Source organism: Eleutherodactylus coqui, chromosome 8 (genome assembly GCF_035609145.1).
Source record: "Eleutherodactylus coqui strain aEleCoq1 chromosome 8, aEleCoq1.hap1, whole genome shotgun sequence".
In the NCBI taxonomy this organism is placed as follows: domain Eukaryota; kingdom Metazoa; phylum Chordata; class Amphibia; order Anura; family Eleutherodactylidae; genus Eleutherodactylus; species Eleutherodactylus coqui.
Window position 1 is genome coordinate 91,160,790 of NC_089844.1, and position 27,267 is coordinate 91,188,056.

At 42.9% G+C, this 27,267-nt stretch overlaps 1 protein-coding gene across 1 annotated transcript in view; it reads right to left on the minus strand.

Moving 5' to 3' along the window:
* The window catches only part of GALNT13 (polypeptide N-acetylgalactosaminyltransferase 13), a 381,455-nt gene that overhangs the window by 26,223 nt on the left and 327,965 nt on the right, over positions 1 to 27,267 (minus strand). The window contains exon 10 of the mRNA XM_066577425.1: positions 20,172 to 20,306. Coding sequence (XP_066433522.1) covers positions 20,172 to 20,306 — 135 coding nt within the window. The remainder of the gene's footprint in view (positions 1 to 20,171; positions 20,307 to 27,267) is intronic.

Below are 27,267 nucleotides of genomic sequence, written 5' to 3' on the forward strand. Positions count from 1 at the left end.
TGTAATTGTGTTGACCCAATACATCCACTATTGTTGTAACTCTAGTACTTTGGGGCACTCTAAAACCACCGGACTTTCTGTTGTATTAAAGCCATGTTCGCACACGGTGGATTCGCCATGGATTTTTGCAGATTTTATGCAGCATTTCTCTGGTTAATATCGGCTTTAGAAATTCATTGCATCCGGGGTAGGTCTACATGGTGTGGATTTGCTGTGAATTTTCCATGTGGACCCTCTGCATTAAAAATCTGCAGCGTTTATAGGAGTAGCTAAGTGGATGAGATTTTCCAAATCTCATCCACACATTGTAGAAAAATTGACCTGCGGAACAGATTTTAGAATCGCAGTATGTCAATTATTGCAACAGATTGATGAAGGGTGGAATTCCGCACCAAAGTCTGCAGAAAATTCCATCCTATTTGGACATAACTCTGTTGTGGATTTTCAATGCAGAGAATCTGCTACAGAAATTTGCACTCCATATCTGCAGCTTTGGTTGCATATTTGTTGTGGATTTTGGTGCAGATTTCAGCCTCTCCATCGAAGTCTATGAAAGAAATCCACAAGTTTTCTGTACCAACTCTGCTACTTAAATTTAATTAACATGAATTTAAATTGGAAACCACAGGTGAATGCACACGGACGGATTTGAATTGCGGAATCCAGAGAGGGCGACTGCTTCCGGATTCCGCAGCAAATACCGCCCACAGCATGCAGTGCAAAAATGATTCTTTATGCACACAAGTGGAAACCAATTGCGGTTTCCACTCCGTGGATGAAAAATTGCAGCATGCTCCATTTTCCTGTGTATTCCGTATGGATGGCTTCCATTGAAGTCAATGGTGGCCATCTGACCTGCGGCCCGACCACATTTGACATTGCAGATGGGCCGCGGATTCCGTGGGAAAAGCAGGAGTTAAAAAAAAAAATCCGTACTGCGCATGTCCGATGGCGAGTCATGCGGACCATACTCAGTACAGAAAAGAAGAAAATACAAGTATGCACAGTCGCTGCCTGGGCACAGGGTCTGATTCTGCTGTGGGCTCCCTGATACAGAATCCAATCCACCTGTGTGCATATGGCCTTAGGGCTCAGTCACACAGGCGCATCAGCGCCCGTGTTACTGCAGCCAGCAGACGGCTGTACCTGAAGATGGCCGTCTCTCTGCAGCACCGGGAGGAAGAACATGTGACCGGCTCCATTGCCGGTCATGTGTTCTTTCATCAGCGGTGGAGAGAGACGGCCGTCTTTAGGTATGGCCGTCTTCTGTCAGTCACAGGGGTGCATCGGCGCCGGTGTATGGGTGCCGATGCGCCCTTGTGACTGAGCCCTTAGAGCGGATTTTTTCCGCAGTTTGTGGATGACATTTATAAATTGCTGCTACCGTAAAGGCTGCAGAGTTTCCATGAAGACATCTGCACAGAAATTCCAGAATAAATCCATGTGAACAAGGCCTTGAAGTCTAGGTTTTTTTCTGTCACTCGCTGCCAGTATTCTGTAGTATGGACTTATGTTGTTATTGGGCCGCAATGAGGTTTTATCCATAGTATTAACACTACATTGCCCAATGGCTCTTAGAGTGAGCACAATTTCGACGATTAAGATTTAATGTCTTTAGAGTAAAATTGGACAACACGGTCACACTATAGTTCATGTGGTTGAGAAGCCACTACAACTTAGTCATAGCAATAGATAGAGGCATACTGATGGCGGAGGTTGTTTTACTCCTGTCCACTATCACTTTACTTGATTTTCTGTAATGAAAGAATGTCCTCAGATTCAAAACTGTAAACTTAAAGGGGTTTTCCCATTAAAAACATTTTTCCCTGTTCACAGACTACTAATGTCTGATCACTGGAGCACAAACCACGGTGACCCCTGTGATCCCTTAGTGGTGGTGCGCACGCTTGACCACCACTCCATTTGCTTTTGCAGAAGAACATTGCTACGTAGATCGATCTCTCTCCAACCCATACAAGTGAAGAGAGCAGAGGTCGAGCATGCCAACCACTGCTCCATTCACATAAGTGCACATCTCGAGATAGCTTTGAGCCCAATTGTCTGACCCCGAGAAATTAGTCACATTTCTAATCAGTCAATCCACAGGATAGGGGATAAACTTTTTTAAGGGGAAAACCCCTTAAAGACTATGCTCCAGTTGTATATACTAAATAGGGCCCAGTTTACGCTAAAGAAGTGTCCTATTAGCATACTTATGGGTGGCATGCTTCAGCAAACCTTTATTCCTGACATATCACTTCTTCATGCGGATCCGCACTGAAACGTATTAGAAATTCCGCACATGGATTTTGCCCATTGACTGGATGAAATCTGCATGCAGATCTACAGCGAAAACTACAACAGTATTACAAAAGTTTTACAGATAGCAGAATCTGCCATGTGAACATGCACTAAATGCTTCACACCCTTAAGAGCAAAAACTCATGGCCGCATGCACAACTACGTTCTCCACTACGGAGCGTAGTGGCGCATGATGGAGTTTTTGGTTTTTTTTTCCTCTGAGTATTCAAACTCTATGCCATAATGTGCGGGTTTCAATAAAACAGTGGCACCTGTACTACTAATGGGCGAAAATACCGCTAATGAAAATGAAGATGGATAGGATAAATAGATAGATTAGATAGGAAACATACAAGAGGGAAACATGGAACATTTCTATACAAATTATAGCAATTGGGGTGCTTTCTAGACAAAGAAGAAAAAGAAAGAGAGAGAGTGAATGAATGAAATTGAAAGAAAGAGTGAAAGAGAGAAAGCAAAAGCAAAAACAAAAAAAGGGAAAAGAGCAAAACAAAGAGAGAGCAAAAGAAAGAAAATAAAGTGAAAGAAGGAAAAAGAAAGAAGGTGAAAAAAGAGAGAGAAAAAGAGCCAAAGAATGAAAAAAGAGTAAAAGAAGGGAAAAGAAAGAAAAGGAGTTTGAGAGAGAAAGAGAGAGAGAGAGAGAGGCTAAAAGAGAATGAAAGAAAGAAAAAGAAAGGAATAGAAAGAGAAAGAAAAAGAAAAAGAGAGTAGAAGAGAGGAAGTAAGAAGGAAAAAGAAAAGGGTGAAACAAAGAAATAAAAAGAGTGAAAGAGAGACCAAAAGAGAGAGAAAAACTTAAAGAAAAAGTGGAAGAAGAAAAAAAAGAACGAAACAAAGACAGACAAAGAGATTGAAAGAAAGAAATAAAGGGAGAAAAAGAGTGAAAGAAAGAAAATAGAGTAAAAGAAGGGAAAAGAAAGAAAAAGAGTTTGAGAAAGAGAGACTAAAAGAGAGAGTGAAAGAAAGAGCGAAAGAAAGAGAGAGAAAAAGAGTGAGAGCATAAGAAAGAAAAAACGAGAGTGGAAGAGACGGAGAAAGAAGGAAAAAGAAAAAGGGTGAAACAAAGAAATAAAAAGAGTGAAAGAAAGAGACCGAAAGAGAGAAAGAGAAAAGCTGAATGAAAAAGTGAAAGCAAAAAAAAAAAGAGCGAAACAAAGACAGAAAAAGAGAGTGAAAGAGATAGAAAAAGAGTGAAAGAAAGATGAGATTGATGCTATAGATATTGTGATTTCTAGCAGTGTACAGATAGATAGATAATAGAGATGATATACATACATGCAATAGACAGACATGGAACATACATATAGAGGTTGTAGAATAATTGTAGCACTAAGCAGATACTGCAGGATAGATAAATAAATAGATAATCAACTCATTAAGGCTGGGTTCACACAGGGCGGATTTGCCACGGAAACTCCGTCCGGAATTTTGCAGTGGCAAATCCGCCTGCGGCCACTAATCCCGGGATTAGCCAGCCATGTTGACGAGATTTCTCAGAAATCTAGTCCACACAGGACGACGAATCCGCTGCGGCAAAGCCGGCGCTGCGGAGTGGATTCGCAGGCTGCAGCATGTTCATTTATTTCCTTCTTCCGCTGCGTCCGCTCGCTCTCCTCTCCTCGGTTTTTCGCTGCGGCCAAACCGCGAGATTTCCTCCGGGATTCTGGTGTGTGTGAACCCAGCCTTAATGTGATTTCCGTTGTTCATCCCCTGCAGATTACTGCGTTTTTGAACTGCAGCGGAAAAAAAAAAAGAAAACACATCAAAAAAATTGCATGTGGTTTCAAAAACTGCCTTTTTACAAACTGCATGTGTTTGAAATAAACTTGTGTTTTTCTTTTCTGCTGCAGTTCAGAACTGCAGCAACAAGCGGCCAGTGTGAGCGCAGCCTTAAAGGATCGCGGGAGAGCCAGGACTTTACCGGCAGCTTTAACCATACAGTCATGGAAAATAACATGAACCCTGCAGATCCTCCAGCATTCAGGACATTGTCATATAAATGAGCCCCCTTCTTGCTTGGTCTACAGTTTCAGATCCTTTCCTTGTATAACCAGACAGCCCGGGGGTTGTCGTCGACCCGCGTATCATATGAAGCTTGTGTGTAATTCAGTGACTGCTGCAATTACTAGAGTTCATTAATATAATCTGCAGAATAATGAATAATTAATGCTGAAATGTTAATTAAATATTAACGTGTACCTGTCCTTCCCTAATGTGCTGAGCTTACTGTCGCTATACCGCTGCACTGGGATTTGTAAAAAGGCATTAGGAAAGTTTTTACCCCTGTTTCAAAGAGAAACATGCCCCGTGACTCACAGTGGTAGACAGAGGGGTCAGCTGTCTACCCAGGACTCTACATGTGCCAAACTCCATTGTATACTATTACTTATACGACCGATGTTATAAATGTATGGGACTGAAAAAAATCCAACCCGTCACATTGGCTTTGTTCCCAAACTGAAACATTATGTGATATTGCAGAATCCACTATTGATGTGGCGGGCTACTTTTCCATGGCCCAACCTGTATAAGTTAGTGCATTACAAAGACTATGGGACTGTGAAAGGATCAAGAACATGAGAGTTATTTTAACCCTTTACTACAAAAATTATATTCTATATAATCTGAAGTTGAACAGATTGCCATTTAGTGGCTGTTTTGAGAATCACATAGTAATACCATGAAGTGTCTCATATCTGTTACACCATGCAATAGAGAGGCAGAACCATTCCTTTTAGAAATTTACGGAAATATGTGTATCATATACGATACAAAATGCAGTGAAGGGTCAAAGAGGTTCTGTTAGCTTTCCTAACATGTGTGCTTAAGTAAATTCTTGTCACAGCGTCCTTCTGTTGCCACCACTGCAGATGGCTACTGTTCACACTCATCTGTTCCATGTGGCATGTCTTAGTGTCCGCCTCATACTTAAAGGGCCAGTGCGCACTCACTCTTTTAATGCTTCCCCAACCTAATTCTTGACAGTCCAGGCTATATTAGGCACCCTCATTCTAAGGGCAGCTTCACATGGGCGTATGCGCAATTGTGCACACTTCAGCTACCAATGAGGTTGATTTGCACGCATAGTTTGTCTGCATAGTTTACTGTACTTTTTTTGTGCACGTTGGGCATGTTCATATGCACATAGAACACACCCACGCTTAGATTTAAATACGTGAAAAAAGCGTACACAAAAATAATGTGTATGAACTCAATAATAATGATAATAATGACTCAATAATATCAATGGGTTTTATTCTCTGCATATTGCACATGCAAATTTGGCAAGTGCAAATACGCCTGTGTGAATCCACCCTAAGGTGAATGCCTAAGCAACTTGGTTCCACCTCATTGCACCAGTCGGATCAGTAGTTAGTGTGCTCTCCTGACTACTACTTGTTCCTGACTATTCTGACTTCTCCATCCGTGGCCTCAGCTACATTTCTTGGACTACTCTTTCTCCCAGCTGCCTCCCCACAGTTCCACTGTTTCTGGTATTGCACCTGTTCTGCCAGCTTTGACCTTTTGCCTGACTCCTGAACAGAAGTTTATGCTGCCTTCCTTGACCTCGGCTAAGTCTGCTCATTAAGGCCGCATGCACACGGGCGGGTCAGATTCCGCACATGGAAACTTGCAGTGGAATCTGGCCCTAGCAGCAGTGGTATCCATGCGTACCTGCTTTCTTTTTCTCTTCCCTGTGCTGCAGATGGTCTACATGGCTCACCGTCGGACATGCTCAGTACAGATTTTTTTTTTTACTTCTGCTTTTCCCGCACAATCCACAACCTTTCCACAATATCAAGTGAGGTAGGGCCGCGAATCGCATGGCTTCCATTGACTTCAATGGAAGCAGTCTATACGGAATCCGCGCAAAAATGGAGCATGCTGCAATTTTTCATCCGCGAGCAGAAGCCGCAATTGGTTTCCGTTTGTGTGCATGAAGAATCATTTTTCCATAGCGTGCTGTGGATGGTATTTGCTGTGGAATCCAGTGGCAGATGCCCCTCCGGATTCCACAATGCAAATCAGCCAGCGCACATGCGCCCTCAGTCTGTGTTCACACCCTTAGGTACCACTCCTTGGACTCGCATAGGATCAACTGCCACATAACTTAGACTACTTCTGTGACTAATGACCTGCTCACCCTCACCAAAACATGGACACAGTAGTCCAATTTTACCTCCCCTACTGCATTGTCCTATGATGGCCTGCAGTTCTCCCACACCCCTAGATCAGACAACAGGTGCGGCGGAGGAGTAGGCATTCTCCTCTAGCCAAGCTGCACCTTTTAGGCCATTCTCTTCGGTACCCTCACTCACCTTCATTCGAAGTCCACACCCTACGACTCTTCTGTCCATTGTCCCTAAGGGTCGCTTTTATCTACTGGCCTCTGGGTCCCACCCGCCTTTTCCTAGATCATTTTGCTGTCTGGCTCCCTCACTTCCTATCCTGTGAAATCCCAACCTTCATCCTTGGTGACTTCAACATCCTCACTAAAGACCCCATCTTCCTCCCAGCTTTTAATGCCCACCTCCTCCCTTGGCCTATCACAACTCTCAGACTCCACCATTCACAAAGATGGCAACACTCGCAAACTAATTTTCCTTGGCCTCTGCTCTGCTTCCCACTTCACAAACTCCACCCTGCCGCTCTTCGATCACAACCTGCTCTTCTTCTTCATCACACACCCTAGCATCTTCCCGGACTCTCCCACCTATCGTACCTCTAGGAACCTCAAGACTGTCCACACCCAACAGTTCGCCGAGACCCTACAGTCCTCTCTGTTCCCCATCTCTCTCCTCTCATGCCCAAATCTGTCTGCCAAACACTACTCCACCACCCTCAGACATGCCATGGATAAAGTGGCACCCCCAGTGACCCAGCCACTTCTCAGATGCCCCTGCACTATGCCAGTCACTGCACTGGCTACCCATCCATTACAGAACTAAATTCATAGAATCATAGAATGGTAGAGTTGGAAGGGACCTCCAGGGTCATCTGGTCCAACCCCCTGCTCACTAAATCATCCCAGACAGATATTTGTCCAGCCTTTGTTTAAACACTTCCATTGAAGGAGAACTCACCACCTCCCGTGGTAACCTGTTCCACTCATTGATCACCCTCACTGTCTGATATCTAATTTGTGTCTTCTCCCTTTCAGTTTCATCCCATTGCTTCTAGTCTTTCCTTGTACAAAAGAGAATAGGGCTGATCCCTCTGCACTGTGACAGCCCTTCAGATATTTGTAGACAGCTATTAAGTCTCCTCTCAGCCTTCTTTTTTTGTAAGCTAAACATTCCAAGATCCTTTAACCGTTCCTCATAAAACATGATTTGTAGACCGCTCACCATCTTGGTAACTCTTCTCGGAACTTGCTCCAGTTTGTCTATGTCTTTTTTAAAGTGGGGTGCCCAGAACTGGACACAGTATTCCAGATGAGGTCTGGCTAAGGAAGAGTAAAGGGGGATAATTACCTCACATAATCTAGACTCTATGCTTCTCTTGAAACATCCCTTTATTGCTACTGCATCACAGTGTTGGCTCATATTCAGTCTATGATCTATTAGTATATCCAAGTCTTTTTCTACATTTGCTGCTGCTTAGCACAATTCCTCCCAGTTTGTATGTACTTTTTTCATTTTTTTGCCCAGATGTAGGACTTTGCATTTCTGCTTGTTAAATACCATTATGTTAGTCACCGCACACTGTTCAAGCTTTTCTAGATATTTTGGAATACTCTCTCTCTTTTCCCTAGTGTTAGTTATCACTGCCGATGCAAGTACAGCCAAGGAGGTTGATTTGTGCTTGTATCAGCACAATCTTCTGTGCTTTTTTGCACACAAAGAGCCTGTTCATATATGTGCAATACCACCCCCCCCCCACCCCCCCGATTGAAAAGACTATTTAGCCTAGTGAGATACAGATACGTTCTTTTCCCTGTGGTTTTGTGCAGTGTATTGCGCACACATTTGGGTACCTTCCATAGACTTCTCTGAGGACCTTTCCTGTGCAAATACGCAGAAAGATAGAGCAGGTCCTATTTTACTGTACTTTTTGTGCACGCAGGGCATGGCCATTCGCACGCGGCAGACAAACGCATCCTGATTTAAATAACGATTTAGCCTCGTTGAGTTCCAAATGTGTTCTTTCTTTCATGGAAATGTACAGCGTATTGCGCATCTGTGTGCATTGCCCATGTATTTGCATACCTCCCATAGACTTCTATGGGGACCCTTGGTGCACAAATGTGCACAAAATAGAGCATGTTCTATTTTTCTTGAATGCGTACATAAAAAACAGAAATGGGAATGAACCCATAGAAATCAATGGGTTTCATTCTCTGTGTATTGCACAGGCAATTTTTGTGTGCGTAACTATGCCCCGTGTGAATGAGTTCTGAGAGAAGAAGATCTGGTTGGAGATGAAATACAAAACCAGACAGTCCATGAAGAAGAGAGGCGGTGCCGAGAACTGGACACTGTATTTCAGATGAGGTCTGACTAAGGAAGAGTAGAGAGGGATAATAACCTCACGTGATCTAGACTCTATGCTTCTCTTAATACATCCCAGAATTGTGTTTGCCTTTTGGGCTACTCCATCACACTGTTGACTCATGTTCAGTCTATGATCTATTAGTATACCCAAGCCTTTTTCACATGTGCTGCTGCTTAGCCCAATTCCTCCCATTTTGTATGAGGTTTTTTTTTCATTTTTCTTGCCCAGATGTAGTACTTTGCATTTTCCTTGGTAAATACCATTCTGTTAGTCACCCTACGGGGTGCATTGAGGCCGTGTTGGTAGTGCCATGCCGTGGACATCCTTACGTAAAGGATGCAGGACTCAATGAGCATAAAGGATGCAGGACCCAATGAGCATTAAGAGGATGTACCTGTCACCCAGGTGCACCGAGTTCGCATACACGGAGCTCTAAGAGTGTAATATGGAGATCAATATTTAAAAAAGCGTGAGTGTGAGTTCCGATCAAAGTTAGGCTTGGTTCACACGAGCAGGTCGGGTCTTGTGCATGTAATTCGCTGTAGTAATCAACCATATAGACGGCCATGTTGACGCCCACACGACTTGCGTGCGCAAGAAAGACCACAGCATGTCCTATATTGCAGCATATTACACGAGCCTACACGCCAAGATAGTACATGGCGATGAGCAGCATGCAGCCAGTTCACAAGGCCATTGCGTACTGCCTGCATGCCACATACTTATATCTCAGATCCTGCATGCTGCGAGTAATGCTTGTGCGAGCCTGACTTTAACATTAAACCACAAAGAGTCCTCCCATGGAGCGATATAAAATAAGTTCTGTTAAGTAAAGTTTGCTTTATAAAATGTGCCGCCTCCATTTGTGACCGCCGCGCCATACAGAACACCACAGTAAAGTTTTATTGTGTGCTGCAAAAACTTTTATCCATCTACTGCCGCACCATCACAACTCTGGCCCTGGGTGTGGATGTACTATTCTGCCATTCCAGGTCATATTATTTCCGTATAGATGGCTTTTGGGTGTGATTCCTCCTTTTTCTCACTTTCTATTGTCTGACTATCGCTAATAAATCACCTTCTCCGCCGCATATATACAAGCAAAGTCATTTATGAGCCCAAATCTCAGTATAAACTGCACTCCGCTCTCACTGTGGGTTTAACCAGAAAGGACGCCCTCGCTCTAGCAGGATAAAGGCTCCCGCTTATTGCCAGCAAACAGTCGGGGATCATCAGAGAATGGCCAATTAGGACAGGTACAAAGAGGGAGACTAGAACTGCTGGGTGTTTTTTTTTGCAGCATTTATCTCCTGTGGAAATTCTCCCTCTGTAGCATTGTTGATGAATGGACATTTCAGATGTCATGTCACTTTTCACATCTCAATGCGTACTGCTGAGTAAGGATCGTCTGCAACTAAATTCGCCACTTACATAAAACTATTTCCTACAGGAACGCTAATAAAAAGCTTTCATAATAGCGCCATCTAATGGTCGTATGGATTATTGCGGGTCACAATTAAACAGAGGGATAGACTGGCCTCCCTGTGACACACAAATGCTGTTGACTCAGACTACATACGGTAAGGCCGGATTCTCACGGACATATTTGCGTGCTTACTATGCAGAGAATAGAACCCATTGGGGTTCATTCCCATGCGTGTATTTTGTGTGCGCATTTTGGTCACGCGAAAAAAAACACAGCGCGGTCTATTTTCCTGTGCGTTTGCCAGGGAAGAGAACCTAATAAACTCATTAAACTAAGGGCTTCTTCACACGAGTATAGGTGCAATAATGCATGCGATAGCGCGGCTTTTTGCGTAGTGAAGGATGCAGTATTGCGCATGTACACCTGCGTTTTTTACTGTATGTTTTGCGCTGCTGGGCACCATTCACATCTGTGCAGGACACAACCACGCTATGATTTAAAAGGCTGTGCAGCCTTAAAAGTCCCCGTAAAATTACGCAGTTCATTGCGCAATTTGTGAGGGTAGCGGGTGACTACTATGGCGCTCCCTGGTGCGCAAATGCACACCAAAATAGAGCATGTTGCATTTCATTTTTGCAGGTGCGCAAAAGCGGGCGTGAGAATGAGCCCATTCTGTGTGCATTGCATGTGCAAATTTTGTGCATGCAAATGTGCGCACAAACACGCTCATTTCTAAAAGCCATAACTGGTCATCTCAATGGCTGAGATTACGCATGCATAGAGTAAGGTAAAAAATATGTAACACCCATTGTGTTAAAACTTGGGCAAATGCATGCATAAGTACGCATAGACTTGTGTGAATCCGGCCTAAGGGCGGCTTCACACAAACGTATTTGCACTCAATACGCAGAGAGTAGAACCCATTGGTTTCAATGGATGCATTCACATTACTCTGTTTTCTACGCACAAAAGAAAAGCACATCATGCTCTATTCTTGTGCGCATTTGATCACCAAAGTTTTCTATAGAAGTCTATGAGAGGTGCACAAATGCAGTTGATGAAATTCCATTTGCTGATCGTTCTGTTGTTCACATTCACCGTAGCAGTGACTGAGCGATCGCACTTTACAAGTAACGAGTGAATGATGATTTGTATGCCTGCTTGAAATGAGCATTAAGAGAAGGAATTACCATTTGTTGTTCATTCGTTGTCTGCGTTTACAGTGAACGGTTATTAATCTAGCCATCTGATACAAAGAAGCTTTATTATCACATTAGTGTATCCAAGGCAAGCGGGGGATAAGGACATGGGGGCACGTCCGGGAAGGGGGTATAAGAGTCCCTGGCATCTGACACTGCCCGCAGTCTGCAGGCACTGGCAGATTGTGCCGTTTTCTGCTTCTCCCAGCAGAATGCAGAGTTTCTCTTCCTCCTCCGTAGAGATGAAGTCTGGGAAGTGTTCAGAGAGTCTCCTGCTGAGTATCTGGGGCATCGCAGCAGGACGTGCGCCTTCCCCTCCACTGCCACCTTTGGCACAGTCTGCTTCTAGCTCTGTCTGTGCCGCCCTCATTTGATGACCAGGCTGTAGGCACTCAATCTGCAATCTCAGAAATCTGTCAGTCTCCAGCTTCAGTACTATATGTGGAACATCTATATAATTATCTATCTAAGGCCGGCTGCACATGACCGGATTTGCATTGCGAAATCTGGAGAGGGCGTCCACCTCCGGATTCCACAGCAAATATCTTCCCTACCATGCAATGGAAAAACCCTTTTTCCTGCACACAAGGCGCAATAAATTGCAATTTTTTAAAGGTTTCTATTTTTACGTGGATTCCATGTGGACAATGGAAGCCATCCGACCTGTGGTCCTTCTGCAATTGAAATGCAGGAGTTTAAGAAAAAAAAATCAGTAGTGCTCATGTCCAACGGCAAGCCGTGCGGATGAACTGCAGTGCAGAAGAGTGGAAGTAATGACAGGTATACGCAGACGCCAGGAGGGCACCGGGTCTGATTCTGCTGCAGGCTCCCACATGCGGAATCCGACCCAGTCATGTGCAGTCAACCTCATTCAAAAATAGGTTATTGGCAGGAAGTTACATGTAACATTTGATTTATTGCTGAAACATATACAGTAGCTGCAAAATGTGTTTGGTAACACAGGCATATTGTCAATACCTGCCGCACGCAATTTTCCCATGTGCAACATGCAGTGCCAGTAGCCCATTGATTTTAATTGGCCACTCACACCTGTGTTTTACCTGCGCATAAAAAATTGCAGACTGTTCATCTATCTATTTTATATTGTATCTCATATCTATCGATCTGTCTTTTTTATATCTATCTCATATCTATCTATCCATCTATATCATATCTATCTATCCATCTATATCATATCTATCTATCCGTCTATCTCATATCTATCTAGCTCATATCCATCTAGCTCATATCCATCTAGCTCATATCTATGTATCTATCTATCTTATATCTATCTATCTAATTTCTATCTAGCTCATATCTATCTATCTATCTCATATCTATCTATCTATCTATCTATCTATCTATCTATCCATCTCATATCTATCCATCTCATATCTATCTATCCATCTCATATCTATCTATCTCATATCCATCTAGCTCATATCTATCTTATATCTATCTATCTATCTATCTCATTTCTATCTATCTATCTAATATCTATCTCATATTTAGCTATCCATCTCATATTTATCTATCCATCTCATATCTATCTATCTATCTATCTATCTATCTATCTATCTATCTATCTATCTATCTATCTATCTATCTATCTATCTAATCTGTTATCTATACAAACATTTCCGGATGTTTTATAATTAGAGTAGCAGCATATCCAACTACTGGCAGACTCTAATGAGCTGTTGATTAGATCTTGTTACAGTAGAAAAATATCCTTCCACATGCACTAAATCTATATTGATGAGGCTACAACATAATGAGCAGCATGCATCTTTATGTAATAATTGATTTGCCTTAAATGAGTCATGTGGGATTCGGCTTGTAGTGATCCGTCTCCTGAGTGTTCCTCTCGTGGGGAGGGAGTTGACACTGACTGCTAGAGTATCTATTTACCATAGGGAATATATATTTTCCCTACATGTGTGATCTCTTGTTAAGGTTGTGCGTTCTGGGACCTGTGGTTCTACAGGTATCCTTGTGCACACCTTCACAGGTAGGGGTTAATGGAGCTGGCTGGGTGCGGTATTCTCCACCAGCCAATCCTCCTTGTCTGCTACAGATAAATACCAGCAAACTCTTGGGAGAGATTGCTGGTCATTTTAGTGCTTTACTGTTGTGCCCTGTGTTGAGCCCACTCAGATCTGGTGGTGCATGATTGTCTGTAGTATCCCTCTCTCCTCCCCTGAAGATGGCCTGGGCACCTGCTGTCCCGCCCCTCCTGGCTGTTTCTGGGGTACATGCATTGTCTAGTGTGTGGTACGGTGATCACACAGGTGCAGGCGACTTGCAGGTTTCTCTCTATCCCTGGGCAGGTGTGGCCTCCAAACGTCTGATGTCATATGTGTGTGTCAGATGGGTGATGCCTGACACTGTTCCCTATCTCAGCACACAGTTAATTTTCTATTCCCCTGGTGTGAGGACGCTTGGACTAGCTATGATTTATCATCTGTATGCATGTGAGCTCTGGGTGGGGTTTGTGTTATATGTTGCATACACAATCATGTTTGTTGGTGTGAATAGTGATGTGTCCTATGCGTGTCTAGTGCATCTCTCCAGGTTCCTGATTAGGGATAGCTAGGTCCCAGATGGGACTGACCTTATCAGGATGACTACCCAGCTTTTAGGCAGGTGTTCCCCACTTTCCCTGATTATTAAGGGACAGGGGTCCTTCCATCTATGCCTGGAGAGGTGCAATTGGTCTATGCAAAACTGTGTGAGTGATTACGGTTTTAAAAGGACACAATCCTGCGTTCACACGGAGGGCGTGGTGCTTTAGTGCGCCAAGCGGGCATAACATCTCTGTTCTATGTAATACAGCACTTCTATTCATCAATCCAACTACTGATGAGTAAAACTTTGAAGTCCTAAAGAATTCCACTTTAGACAGTCCAATTTTATTAGAAGGGTCCCTCAATGATAAGTTAATTATGGGGCTTTCTGCCTCTGTGAGCCCCAGCGATTATTTATTGGGAAACCTGCCAGCAAGTGTTTAGTTCTTCTACAGCGCCTCCGCAGGTAAAATTAAGAAATACTCTATTCCCATTGAAATTTAAGGACTATTAATGTAATGTACTAACATAATGAGACCTCCAGAATAAGAGACTGTTCATGTAGTTACTCTCCACTGACTAAAGCTATATTCACACGGGCAAGCGCAATTACTGACCCAAAACATTTGGGCCAATATGGCACTTGCCAGTATGCAATTTTCACGGCATTGTGAAGCGTTTTTCACCTGCGTAATAGTATCACAAGTGTTTTTTCATTGACTTCAATGGGAAACATTGCACCGCACTGGCATGCACATTGCACAGTGCCATGGGATGTCTTTTAAGGTCCTATTGAAAACAATGGGCAAGGCTTTCCGAAGCAACTCTGAAAGATAGAAGGTGCTGCAATTGTTTTTCCTTACAGTGAATTTACTCAGAAACACACTGCGAGTGTCAGTTTTACCCTATCTTTAATTGTTTTGCAGTTAGGAGAGGACAAAGTTTCACAAAGTGCTCCACATGACGTGTTCGATGTGTCCACCACTCTGCTGAAGTCCAAAGGCATTAAGTCCAGAGACCTTGGTGGCCATTCTACTGGATCTTTACACTCAATCTAGACATTTGTGTATAGCTACAGGAAAGAACTGGACACAGTTTTCCAGAGGGGGTCTGATCTAGACTCTATGCTTCTCTTAATATGTCTCAAAATTATGTTTCCTTTTTTGCTGCTGCATCACATTGTTGACTCATATACTTATGGTTTAAAGCTGCTTTAGATTAATATAAAATAGTGATAATTGCTGTTTCTTCCCTGCAGGCAGAGATTGTACAGTCTCTAGCTGCTTATGTGATGTTGTGCTGATGCATCACTGGATTGATAGCACACAACAGAGGCAGAGAAGGCAGGGAGAAATCTCAACATCAAGATGGCATCTGATAAGCATCACACTGGAGGCTGTGCTGCATGGAAGTGATTGCAATATACATAGGAGATGTCCAGACTGTGACATCAGGTGAGGGGGGTATGGAAGGAAAAAGGTCTTTTTACTAGAGTGACCCTTTAATCTTTCAGGTCAGAAAGCTATGCCCAAGTCAAAATGGCAAAAAAGTCACTTTTTTTGTGCAAAAACCTGTTTGCAGCGAAATTGGGAATTTTTGCCACCATAATTCTGGCAAAATTGGGTTAATAAATAACTGCCGTTGAGTTTTAAAACAGTACTCTTTTTTGATGGACGTGTCCCTTACCTGCTTTTATATGGGATGAGATGTGTCTGTCTGACAGTATCTCAGGAGGGGATCACAAATTCTTGCAGGTTTTTGTGTCATGTCATGTAAATGCAAATCTGATATTCCGATGTGTTCCGGATTCTACCGCAGACCCCCAGAAATGTACAGTTCACAGAAAGTATCACAGCAGCTGATGAAATAATGTTGTGCTTCAATCATAGACACTTGGCAGCCGAAATGAGATCAGCTGTGACTTTCATTCCGCTCTCTGTGTCAGTAAATCTAAAGATCTATTTCCATGGGACATCTTTCGTCTTCTTAAATGCTATCTAAAATGTTGAAAGGGGAGAGTGGGCGACCTTACATTAGGGTCAGCTTTAATCTATAAAACCATGACAACAGAAAAGAGAACAATACAACGGAAAACATGAAATTACAGCCTTGTGCTGGGGGACCACGAAAGTGAGCGAGGCTTTCATTTTCTGCTAACACCGCTATATTGTAACAATCTTTTTGGCAGTTTTTAAATACTTGTTACGGTATAAATTCATTGCTAATGCCTTGGGTTTCTATATATTATTAAAACTATGAGAAATGTTGGACTGGAGAAGTGATTCACCAACCAGGTCCGTGGCGCCCTGGTGGGCTGTGATAACCTGCCAGGGGTGCCACAGAACTCAGGAAGAAATCAGCTGTCCACATTTTCCTATTTCCCTTCTTTATACTAAGTGGCAATTGGAGAAAAGACGAGCCATAACTGGTTGCCTCCAATAACATCCAAACGTGCAGAAGGCACTTAGCTGAGGTCCAGTGATGGGCAGGACTGTAGAAGGCACCTAGATGTCCTACAATCACACGCGATTCTGTAGAAGGCGCCAGGGAAAAGGACCACCCGTGAAGTTTTCTGATGCACTTTGTAAAGAGGAACTATGAGAGAGGCAGCACATGCATCCATCTGGGTGCAGAATGGGAGGTATCGGCAGTGGGTGCTGAGCGGGGGGGAGGGGGCAGAGAGAAATAATGGTGCTTGCAAATTGTTATTTGGGGAGGAGGGCCAGTGATATTTGGGAAGCACAGGGGAGAAACCTTTACCCGGAAATTGCTGTTTTGGGGAGTTTCAGTGACAGTTGCACTTTCCTGTTTTGGAGGAAGGAGCAGTGAGGCCCGCACATTAATGTTGGGAAGTGTGAGAGGGGCAGTGAGACCAGCATATTAATGTTGGGGGAATTGAAGAGGGGCAATGAGGCACTCTTGGGGAGTAGGAGAGGGAGAGTGAGGCTGGCACTTTGCAGTTGGGAGAGAGGAAGAGGGGTAGTGAGGCACATTTATTGCTGTTGGAGGAGTGGGAGAGGGACAGTGAGGCCCGCGTATTAATGTTGGGCGTATGGAAGAGGGGCAATGAGGTGCTGTTGGGGAGTGGGAGAGGGGCAGTGAGGCTGGCACTCTGCTGTTGGGAGAGTGGGAGAGGGGAAGTGGACTGCATTTTGCGGAACATTTTGTAGAATTTCTTGCATTTTTTCCCCATAGAGTTTAATTGTGGAAACCTGCAAAAACAATTCTGCAAGATGTTGTTAACTCCACAGCAGAAAGCTTTTCCACTGGGGAATTTAATCCTGTGGTTTGCAAATAAAGATGCACAGATTTTAACAGATGTGGAATTCAAGTCTCATAGGGATACCATCATGATGCACAAATGTCCACGTGGACTAACTGTGCCCCATATAAAAGCACCCTTAAAGGGGTTTTCCAGGGAAATACTATTAATGACCTATCCTTAGGATAAGTCATCAAGACCTCGGCTGATCAGAAGCCCACTGACAGCACTGCTACACACAGGGGTATGGAGTAGAGCCAGTTGGCTCTAATACCTATGTAGTGGCCAGCACTTGTAACTACAGTTACAACTCCCGCTGATTTTAATGAGACCCCAACCTGCTGTTACAAGTAGCAGCCACTACACAGGGTTCAGATTCCTTCTCCCTACCCCTTGTGTTGTGGCGCTGACAACGGGCACCAGAGCAACCAGGATCCTGAGTGGCGGACCCCAGACTATCAACTATTGATGATCTATCCTGAGGTTAAAAACAATCACAGAAAAATGGCCGTTACTTACTGACTGAGGAGTGCATATAGATGCATCCTCTCACCGTGCAGGTATCTTGGCCAACATCCAACCAATGCCTTGCATTTATTATCTATCATTCACATGCAGTGTGGCATTAAGACTCCAGGGGGAGCCCAGGTTGGCAGTACCAATGTGGTTCACTGATGGATATGCAGGGCAACCCGCTGAATTATCATGGCGTCATTAATAGGTTGCTGGTCTGCATGGTGAACTACATATATCAGAATGGTCTGGCACCCTGTATCCACTGTGTGTGGGAGTATACACCAAGCAGCCACCCCCCTCATTATCAGGAGGCAGTGTGAGTGGGGGCTTTATCGGTGTCCTGCACAGATGTTATTGGCTCCTCCATTTGGTAGTCAGCTACCTGCAAGGTGAGAGGAGGATGCATCTATATGCACTTCTCAGTCAGTAAGTAACGGCCATTTTCTGTGATTGTTTTTAATTTTTGATTTCTCCTTCTGTGATACATCTATCCTGAGGTTAGTTCATCCGTAGTATTTCCCTGGAAAACCCCTTTAATAACTCATAGACAGTAAAAGAGGGTGCAGAATGAAGTAGCACATGACTTTAGGATCTGACTGAACATAGGAAATGCATTGGTCTGCACAGGAGCTGTGCACACAAAGCGGTGGATATTTTCAATCAAAATTATTTTCAGATTTGCTTATTAGGTGCATTGGAGCATTTTAAAAAGTTGCATATACTGTACAAGTCCATGATATTCACTGCTCACAGTCATGGGATGACGTGAGATTTGACAAGCAGGGAAGAGCAGCGAGCAATGGAGACCACCTACTTTACAGATTCAAAGTGCTAGGAGCCAAATCTAATAGAGACTGATGTTGGAGAACAGGGGGAAGGAGGGGAGTAGAGACAGACAGTAGGCTGCACTTGAGTCAGCAGATTCACAGCTGCAAAGCTATGCTGCCAATCCCATTGACCCAAAGACCTCATTGGTCTTTAATCTTTAATAGGACTCTAAATCTTATGGACCCCCATTAACCAGACATTGGTGCCATATTCAATATATTCCATATATAACTCATGTCTTGAATCAACCGCTTTAATATATTTCACAGATGTGAGCTTGCAAGAATTGTACCGAATTGGCAATCCACCATGAATTCAAGAGTAACTGCACTTTAAAAAAATTTTGAGTGGGGTCCGGGTGCTCAGACTCTCACTGATCACTGAAACGAAGGGGCTGCTGCGCTTACTCAAGCACTGTGCTCTTTGGCCATCTTTGCTTCCTGCTGGCTCCTCTCGGCAGCTGAAGACGGTCACATAGATGTCTATTGAAGTCTATGCATCCATCTTCAGCTGCCAAGAGGAGCCAGAAAGCAACAATGACAGCCAAAGAGGCACAGCATTCGGGTGAGAGATGCAGCCCCTTTTTTCAGCCACGATCTGAAGATCTCAGCACCCACATCCTTACTGGTCAAAACGTTTGCCGTGCGCCAAATTTCTAACAATGGTGGACACTGGCGCCTATTTACTTAGGCTAGCATTTCATATACTAGGCTTTCATATTAAGAGGCTTTTGCATATGGCGTCATCTCCATGCCCCAGATGGAAACCTAGGCCAAATATGAGCCGAAGTGGGTTTCTGCTATAATGCACAACAGTTTCTGCTGTACATTATAAAAAAATGTGACGGGCTCCACTAACTTTTAGAAAATTGGCAGGGCCCGGCATCAGAGTGCAAAAAGATGTCATTTTGTCATGTGCACCAAAATTGAAAGTTTTTGTATACCAAAAATATTAGCATACAAAGGATAATAAATATCCCCCACTGTATGATAAATTTGGCGCAGCATGGTACACACATTAGACACTTTTCTCTTCCTTGCGCCACCCCTTAGTTTACACCAATATTTTGCACAATAATAATGGCGCACACCATTAATAGAACCTGTGAATTTTTGGCCTCAGCCATGTCTCCTTGTCTAGATACTTTTCGAAACTGTCAACTGAGGCAAAAAAGTTGTCTAATACACCATAAATCTAGCCCACGGCTTATATACCAGTTCATTTGCGCAATTTGAGCTAGATCTCTGCCACATTTTGCATAGTAAATCTACGCCAGTATTCGCAGTGAACAGAGATGTCGAAAATGGTGAAGAATATAAGTCAGTAGGAAGAATGGGATGGGTGGGAGCAAAAGTGACTACAAGACCAGACTAATGTGATCATGCAGAGCTGAGTCTGCCTGGAAGTTAGATGTCTCCTATAGGAAATGTGAAGACGGTTGGAGTAGTAGTACATAGTAGTAGAACATGGGGTTAATTCTTAGTTCAGTATTTAAACAGATCAATACAATCATCGATTTGGTGTCACATACTGTACATGACCAGCGGCAGACCTACCTCAGCGTCATATTCCCAGAGTTGGTTACCTCTCATGTGGTGACACTTCAGCATGATGACTGGGCCATTCAGTCGAGATACATCCAGGCATAAATCATCTGTACGAATTTCTTTATCGGCCGTGTAAGAAAAGACCTGAAAAATAGGTAGAAATAAACAAATGTTTTTGTGACCCTAGAACCAATTTCATTATAGGTAACCACCATCCTTTGTATCTTGCATCACCTCCCATAGATTAGAAGGGATCCTTCATCGCTTTGGCGTCCTTAAACTTGTCTACATCGGTAAAACAATAAAGTAATGTACTTTTCAAAACATATTTTGTTATACTTTTTGATCAATGCAGGGGTTGTAAGCAGGCCAGATTGTTTCTATTGTAAGGGGGGTGAGCAGTGCACCTACCCCCATTACACCTGACATCAAGAATTCCCACTTTCCTATTAGAGCAGCAGTGAAAGGGAGATGAATAGGCGCAGTGAGGTGTCATGATTGAAGCGCTAGGAAATGCTGGTAATAGAGAAGGGAGGCACCACCCACTAGCATGTCACCGCCTGGAAGATCCGGCCACAGTAGGGCAAAGTGTGTGAGACTGAGTCTCGTCCCTCTTGTGATAGTTGCCAATGGCTATTTAAGATATAAAAAGGATTAGTGTTGTGCCACTAGGAAGAGTAAGAGTGATGCAGCTGCTGAGTGCATGCAGCAGGGAAACAGCAGAAGCCTCTTTGTGTGTGATGCAACCAAGCAAGGTATGTGGAGTAGCCAGCAGAGCTGTGGAAGTAGTGGAGGCCATCCGTAAGGAGCTGGCAGGGCCAAATAGGGATGCTTAAAGAGCCTGATGACCTGGGGGCCAAAAATTACATCATGCCATGTAGAAGAAGAGAACGTCCCCATTCCCACAGGGATTCAATCACTGAAGAAGCAGACAGTGCAATGGAACTGGATTTCATGACAGTGCCATTGATCCAGGTGCGACCAAGCTAGGGAGCATGTAAGAGCAGTCCAATTACTATTTTGTATGAGTACACTAGGGACTATCACAGAGTAATATGGGTTATAGTAATGCGGGAATCATGATGCAATGTTTATGAACTCCCGGTTTACAAGAGGGTTTGACATTTATTAGTAGAAAATGATATGTTATGAAGGCATTGTGTGATGTACTGATGCCTTGTACCTATGTTATATGTAGAAATTGTACTGGGGATAACAATGCATTTTGGAAGTTGTGATGTTAGATGCCAACAAGAGATTACATGAGGCGAAAATGTTTGGGAGAGGTATTTTTACACAAACGGTGCGTTGAGTCCGCAATAACGCATGACTCCTAAATCGTTAATGTACTCTGCACCTAAAGTGCGTGAGCTGCAATGTTTACCGGCTTCAGACCTTAGAGGATGTAGTATGGAGTATGAGGACAACTATGGAGTACTACGAAGACAGTGATTATTCATGATTCATAGTGGCCATTATAAAAAATGTGACGGGACACGCGTGGTCACACCTGCTAACGTTAGGCTCCACTAACTGTTAGAAAATTTGCGAGGCCCGGCATCAGAGTGCCAAAAGATGTAATTTTGGCATGTGCACTAAATTGAAAGTTTTTGTATACCAGAAATTTTGGCGTACAAAAGCTAATAAAGATCTTTTGTAGAGCTTTGTCTTGATAAAGTGATCCCCTGATATGGATACGCGATCTATATATGTTGTGAGTGTGAATTTTGGTTAAAAATACATAATCTTTAAAAAACTAGTGCCCTCCTATGGAGTAAAACCAATTAACCTTTATATTCGTTAAATTAAGTTTATTTTAGATTTTAAAAAATGTATGCTGCTGCTGCAGCCCAGTATCATCCTTGGCGCTGGGGAAGATGGCGGCATAGAATACTTACTTTAGTCACGGGTGATTCTACTTTCCCCTTCAACGCCCCAAAGTGTAGTTAAACCAGCTGCTCACAGGTCCCTTAAATAACACCTGCATAGTGAACCATTTAATACTGGATTGTCTTCGTGACGCCAGTGCCCCTTTCCAATGTTGGGTGTACAGATAAAGGAATAATTTTTCTAAAACCAAAGGCACACAGTTTTTTTCTTTACTCTTAATTCAAACAGTGTGGTTTCATTACACAATTTCAACAGTCTTAAGCAAAAGTATGCAAACACGTATTCTTAAATTCTTCTGTCACCAAGTTTATATCCAGAAGTCACTCTCTCTTTTGATGCATCTCCTGTCTAAGTTATCTAATGGACTCTTGTTGGAGTGCCCCCATTGCAAAACTAGGCACACATTTCAGTACAGTTCTTCACTCAAATAACTCCATACTCCTCAACTCCAGTTATACAGTCTCCCTCACGTGCACTCCTTAGTAAAACAGATGTATGGAGGAACCATGTACACGCCACCACTGACTCCAGGAAAACAGAAGCCTTATATTGCTATTGGAGGATGCCTGGGACACGGCATAGGTAAGCTCCAAGATTCCTGCCTTCTCAAACAGCTCCTTTTCGTCATCGCATCCCCACTCTCCTCCCACTTCCTTTCATGTGTTTTTCCCGACTACTACTCCACAGACTAACTCCTCCTCCAATCAACTGACTCACTCCACATCATGGGCACACACAGAAGGTTATGAAGGACAATATACAGAACCTGACTAGACTGATACAATACCAGACACCATACATTAACCTTTTTGTGACCTGTCTGAGTCAATATACATCACACTACACAATTCACAACTCTGAGCAGTAACATGAGACAAACATAAATACACCACAGGAATAAATACAAATACACTCTCACTTTGGGCCACTACACTGCCTCCATCTGTCACGCCATCATGTGCCATCCACCTGCTTCACTATGGCCCTTTAACACCACCCCTCTCTGACACTGTAATGTGGTGACATCATCCATGCTCTGCTCAAAATCTGGATCTGCTGAAGCGCCACTGATCATAGATCTCAAAGTGCGGGTTTAGCAGCCTGTGTGCAGTTCAGTCTAGCAGATCTTCCCACGAAAGGGCCAGATGAACCACGCAGGCATGAGTCTGGTATCTCCTAACGTGGACACGATACTTTGAGCTCTTCGTGGGTGATTCCTACACTATCAATGACACAGTGCCAGAGAAAGGTGATGTTAGGGGACATAGTCCAGCCAGGTGAAATGGTCCGGCCCGCCCAACGGACTGCTTGGCGGGAATTTCCATGCAAAAGTTTTCATGTTCTTTTTAAAGGTATGCATTGATTAAAAAGTCTAACAAAACACATATACAACTTCACTGTTTTACCGATGTAGGAAGGTTTAAGGATGCAAAAGTGATGACAGATTCCCTTTAGCATTAGCGGTATTAATGCAGAACACAACTGTGACATCCTCCATCTACACTGCCACCTCTTGTCTTAGACAAGTAATGCATTATTCTGTTCTAACACTTTTGTTGTAAAAGTTAGCTGTAACTCTTTATGTAAGGATAATTGCAATGCCATACTTGATGGGGGCTGTCACGTTTTTTGTCAACTTTGCAGTACTTTTGACAAGAGGAACAGTACTTCTTGTTCAGGAAGGAGAAGGTGAACGTTGTCCGAAAAAAAATTAAGAACCCCAGAAATGTGCTTTTTTGGTCATTCTGTCCCCCCCCCAAAAAAATACAATAAAAATTGATCAAAAAATCATATGTATTCCAAAACGGTACTAACGCAAACTACAGGACCACAGCACAACTATGTGGATAGAAAAATAAAAAAGTTATTGTGCGCAAAAGATGGCGGCAGAAAATAATAAAAAAAATATAAAATGTCTTTGAAAAAAAAATAAAAGTAGTACAGCAAAAAAAACACTACATAAGTTTGGTATCTTAGTAATCGTACTGACCCATGGAATAAAGTTATCATGTCATTATGTTGCAGTTTGTGGGCCATATAAACAAGACGCACCGAAAGATGGCAGAATGTCATTTTTTTCCATTTTACTCCACTTAAAACTTTTTAAAAGTTTTTCAGTACATTAAATAGCACCATTGAAAAATACAACTCGTCCCGCAAAAAACAAGCCCTCATACAGCGACGTCAATGGATAAATAAAGGGGTTTTGATTTTTTTAAACGAAAAAAAAAAAAAAGCTTGGTCACTGAGGGGTTAAATAACTTCAAAGTGAGACGTGCGGTTATTATTCAGTTTTACCAGTCTAATCAGCAGGTTTTACAGAAACGTATCAATCACTTTCTGTTAATGACACTCAGATACAGACATTTGATATTAATGGAATAAGGAAAACAAAAAGGTTTTGTTGCGCAACATCAGAAATGTTATTCCTATCAGAGGTGATCAATGTGACCCCCTTTGACACCGGACACACATGGAGCCTGTAGTCAGGACTGACGCAATAGCTTCTGGGATTACGCAGATCATACATGATTTCAATGCGTTCATTCATACTTTAGTTTTTTTTTTGCACGCACATTTCTCTCGCATGCAAAAAAAAAAAAGAACATGGTCCCCATAGAAGTCTATGGGAGGTACGCAAATGCATTTGCAATGAGAACATAAGTGTGCAATATGCTGCACCATTCCGTGAAAACAAGATCACATATGAACCTTATAAGGCTACATAGCCATTTAATTTTGCACCATGCGTGCGCAAATAATACAGTAAAATGCGCCAAGACGAGCGCAAATCAGACTTAAGCAGAGACTCACACAGACAGGCTGCTGGAGTTAAGTGATTTACTGTCCCGCTGCTACTAAAATCACATCTACACTGTTCAGTGCTGCTCTACAAAGTCCTCCATGAGGCTATTATTTATGTATGTGTGCTACTGGCAGTTAGGGAGTACAATCTGCTGCTTTCTCCATATGCTGTGTATAGAAGACATCATAACAGCTATCTTCTCTCAGCAGTTAGGAGAACTGAGAATTAGAGATGCAGCCAAAAGAGAAAACTGGATATAAATACAGGATATGGTGTTATTCCTCATGTACACATGGCAGCTTATTTTGAAGTCACCTGAAAATGTAGGTACTCTTAAAGTGGAATCCTCTTATGTATGGAGTTAAAGGGGTTCTTCCATACACGGATCTACAAGCAACAATCTAGTCTCTCTGGAATATACGCTAGGCCGGCACCTACATGGGGAATAGAGCGGCACTTCCTATTTAGGTCTTATCCCAGAGAGACCAAATTGTTTACTGTGTGGCTGCATAGCGGGCAGTCATTAATGAAGAAGCGCTTTAATTGCTCTGTACAAGTGAAAACAATCAATGGGACTTGTGGTTGCCATGGAAACACCGTACACTCCGATAGTGATAGTATGGAGACGCGTTTTTGAATTACTAAACATAGAAATGTCTTAAAAATAACTCGGCAGGCTTCACGGTGTTATACAAACACGTACATTACTATTCACTGCTAAAAATACAAGAGCTGCAAGTTATAAACGTACCACAACGTAAGCGATCACAGATGTGCCAATACATAATATGGTACTGCTTAACACCCTTAGTGATGGGCCCTGCCATGCCTTATCACAGCGATCATCAGGGCAGTGTTGTAAGTCCCACACAGGGACACAAATTGTGTAAAAAAAAAAAAAAAGATTAAAAAAATGAATTAAAAGAAAATGTAAAAAAAAACCCTTTTTTATGCTTTTTCTCATATTAGCATAAAAAAAGGTTAACAAAAAATTAAAACCCCACATATTTGGTATTGTCGCGTCCGTAACGATGCGTACAATAAGCTGCACATGCTTTTGACTGTGCACGGAAAAAAGCGTTTAAAAAAACGCTTAAAAAACTGAGCCAAAATACTAATTTTTAGCATTTTGCCTCTCTAAAAACGCAATAAAAGTGATCAAAAAAGCCTTATGTACCCCAAAATGGTACCAATCAAAAAAACAGCTCATCTTGCAAAAAATAAGCCCTCATAGAGCTCCATACATTAGCAAAATAAGAAAGTTATAGGACTTTGAATGCAGCGATTTAGAAAAAAAAAGATTTCCAAAAAAAGGGTTTTTATTGCAGAATAGTGGAAAAACCTAAAAAAAATGTAAGAATTTTGGTATCGTTGTAACCGTACCGACCCGCAGAAAAAATGGATTGTGTCATTTATGCTGCATGATTAACGCTGTAAAAAAAAAATTTAAAAAATCTATGGCAGAATTGATGCGTTTTCTCTCCCTGCTATCATAAAAAAAAAAAAAAAAGTTTTACAATATAGCCAATGTGCCCAAAAGTGGCACCGATAAAAAACTACAGTTCACCACGCAAAAAACAAGCCCTTATACGGCCGTGTCGACAGAAAAATAAAAAAGTTATGACTTTTGATAAATGGAGAAGAAAATTCGCCAAAAATCGTTGCATCCTTAAAGGGGTTGTCTCGCGGCAGCAAGTGGGGTTATACACTTCTGTATGGCCATATTAATGCACTTTGTAATATACATCGTGCATTAAATATGAGCCATACAGAAGTTATTCACTTACCTGCTCCGTTGCTAGCGTCCCCGTCGCCATGGTTCCGTCTAATTTCGGTGTCTTCTTGCCTTTTTAGACGCGCTTGCGCAGATCCGTCTTCTCCCTTCTTCTCCCTTCGGCTCCGCTCGGCAGCATCGGCATTTTGGCTCCGCCCCCTTGTACGCATCATCGCGTAGCTCCGCCCCCGTCACGTGCCGATTCCAGCCAATCAGGAGGCTGGAACCGGCACACATCATGGGGCGGAGCTACGCGATAATGCGTACAAGGGGGCGGAGCCAAAATGCTGATGCTGCCGAGCGGAGCCGAAGGGAGAAGAAGGGAGAAGACGGATCTGCGCAAGCGCGTCTAAAAAGGCAAGAAGACACCGAAATTAGACGGAACCATGGCGACGGGGACGCTAGCAATGGAGCAGGTAAGTGAATAACTTCTGTATGGCTCATATTTAATGCACGATGTATATTACAAAGTGCATTAATATGGCCATACAGAAGTGTATGACCCCACTTGATTTCGCGAGACCACCCCTTTAAGCCCAAAAGAGGCCATGTCCTTAAGGGGTTAAAGGGAATGATGTATTGCCGCTAGAGATGAGCGAGCACCAAAATGCTCAGGTGCTCGTTACTCGAGACGA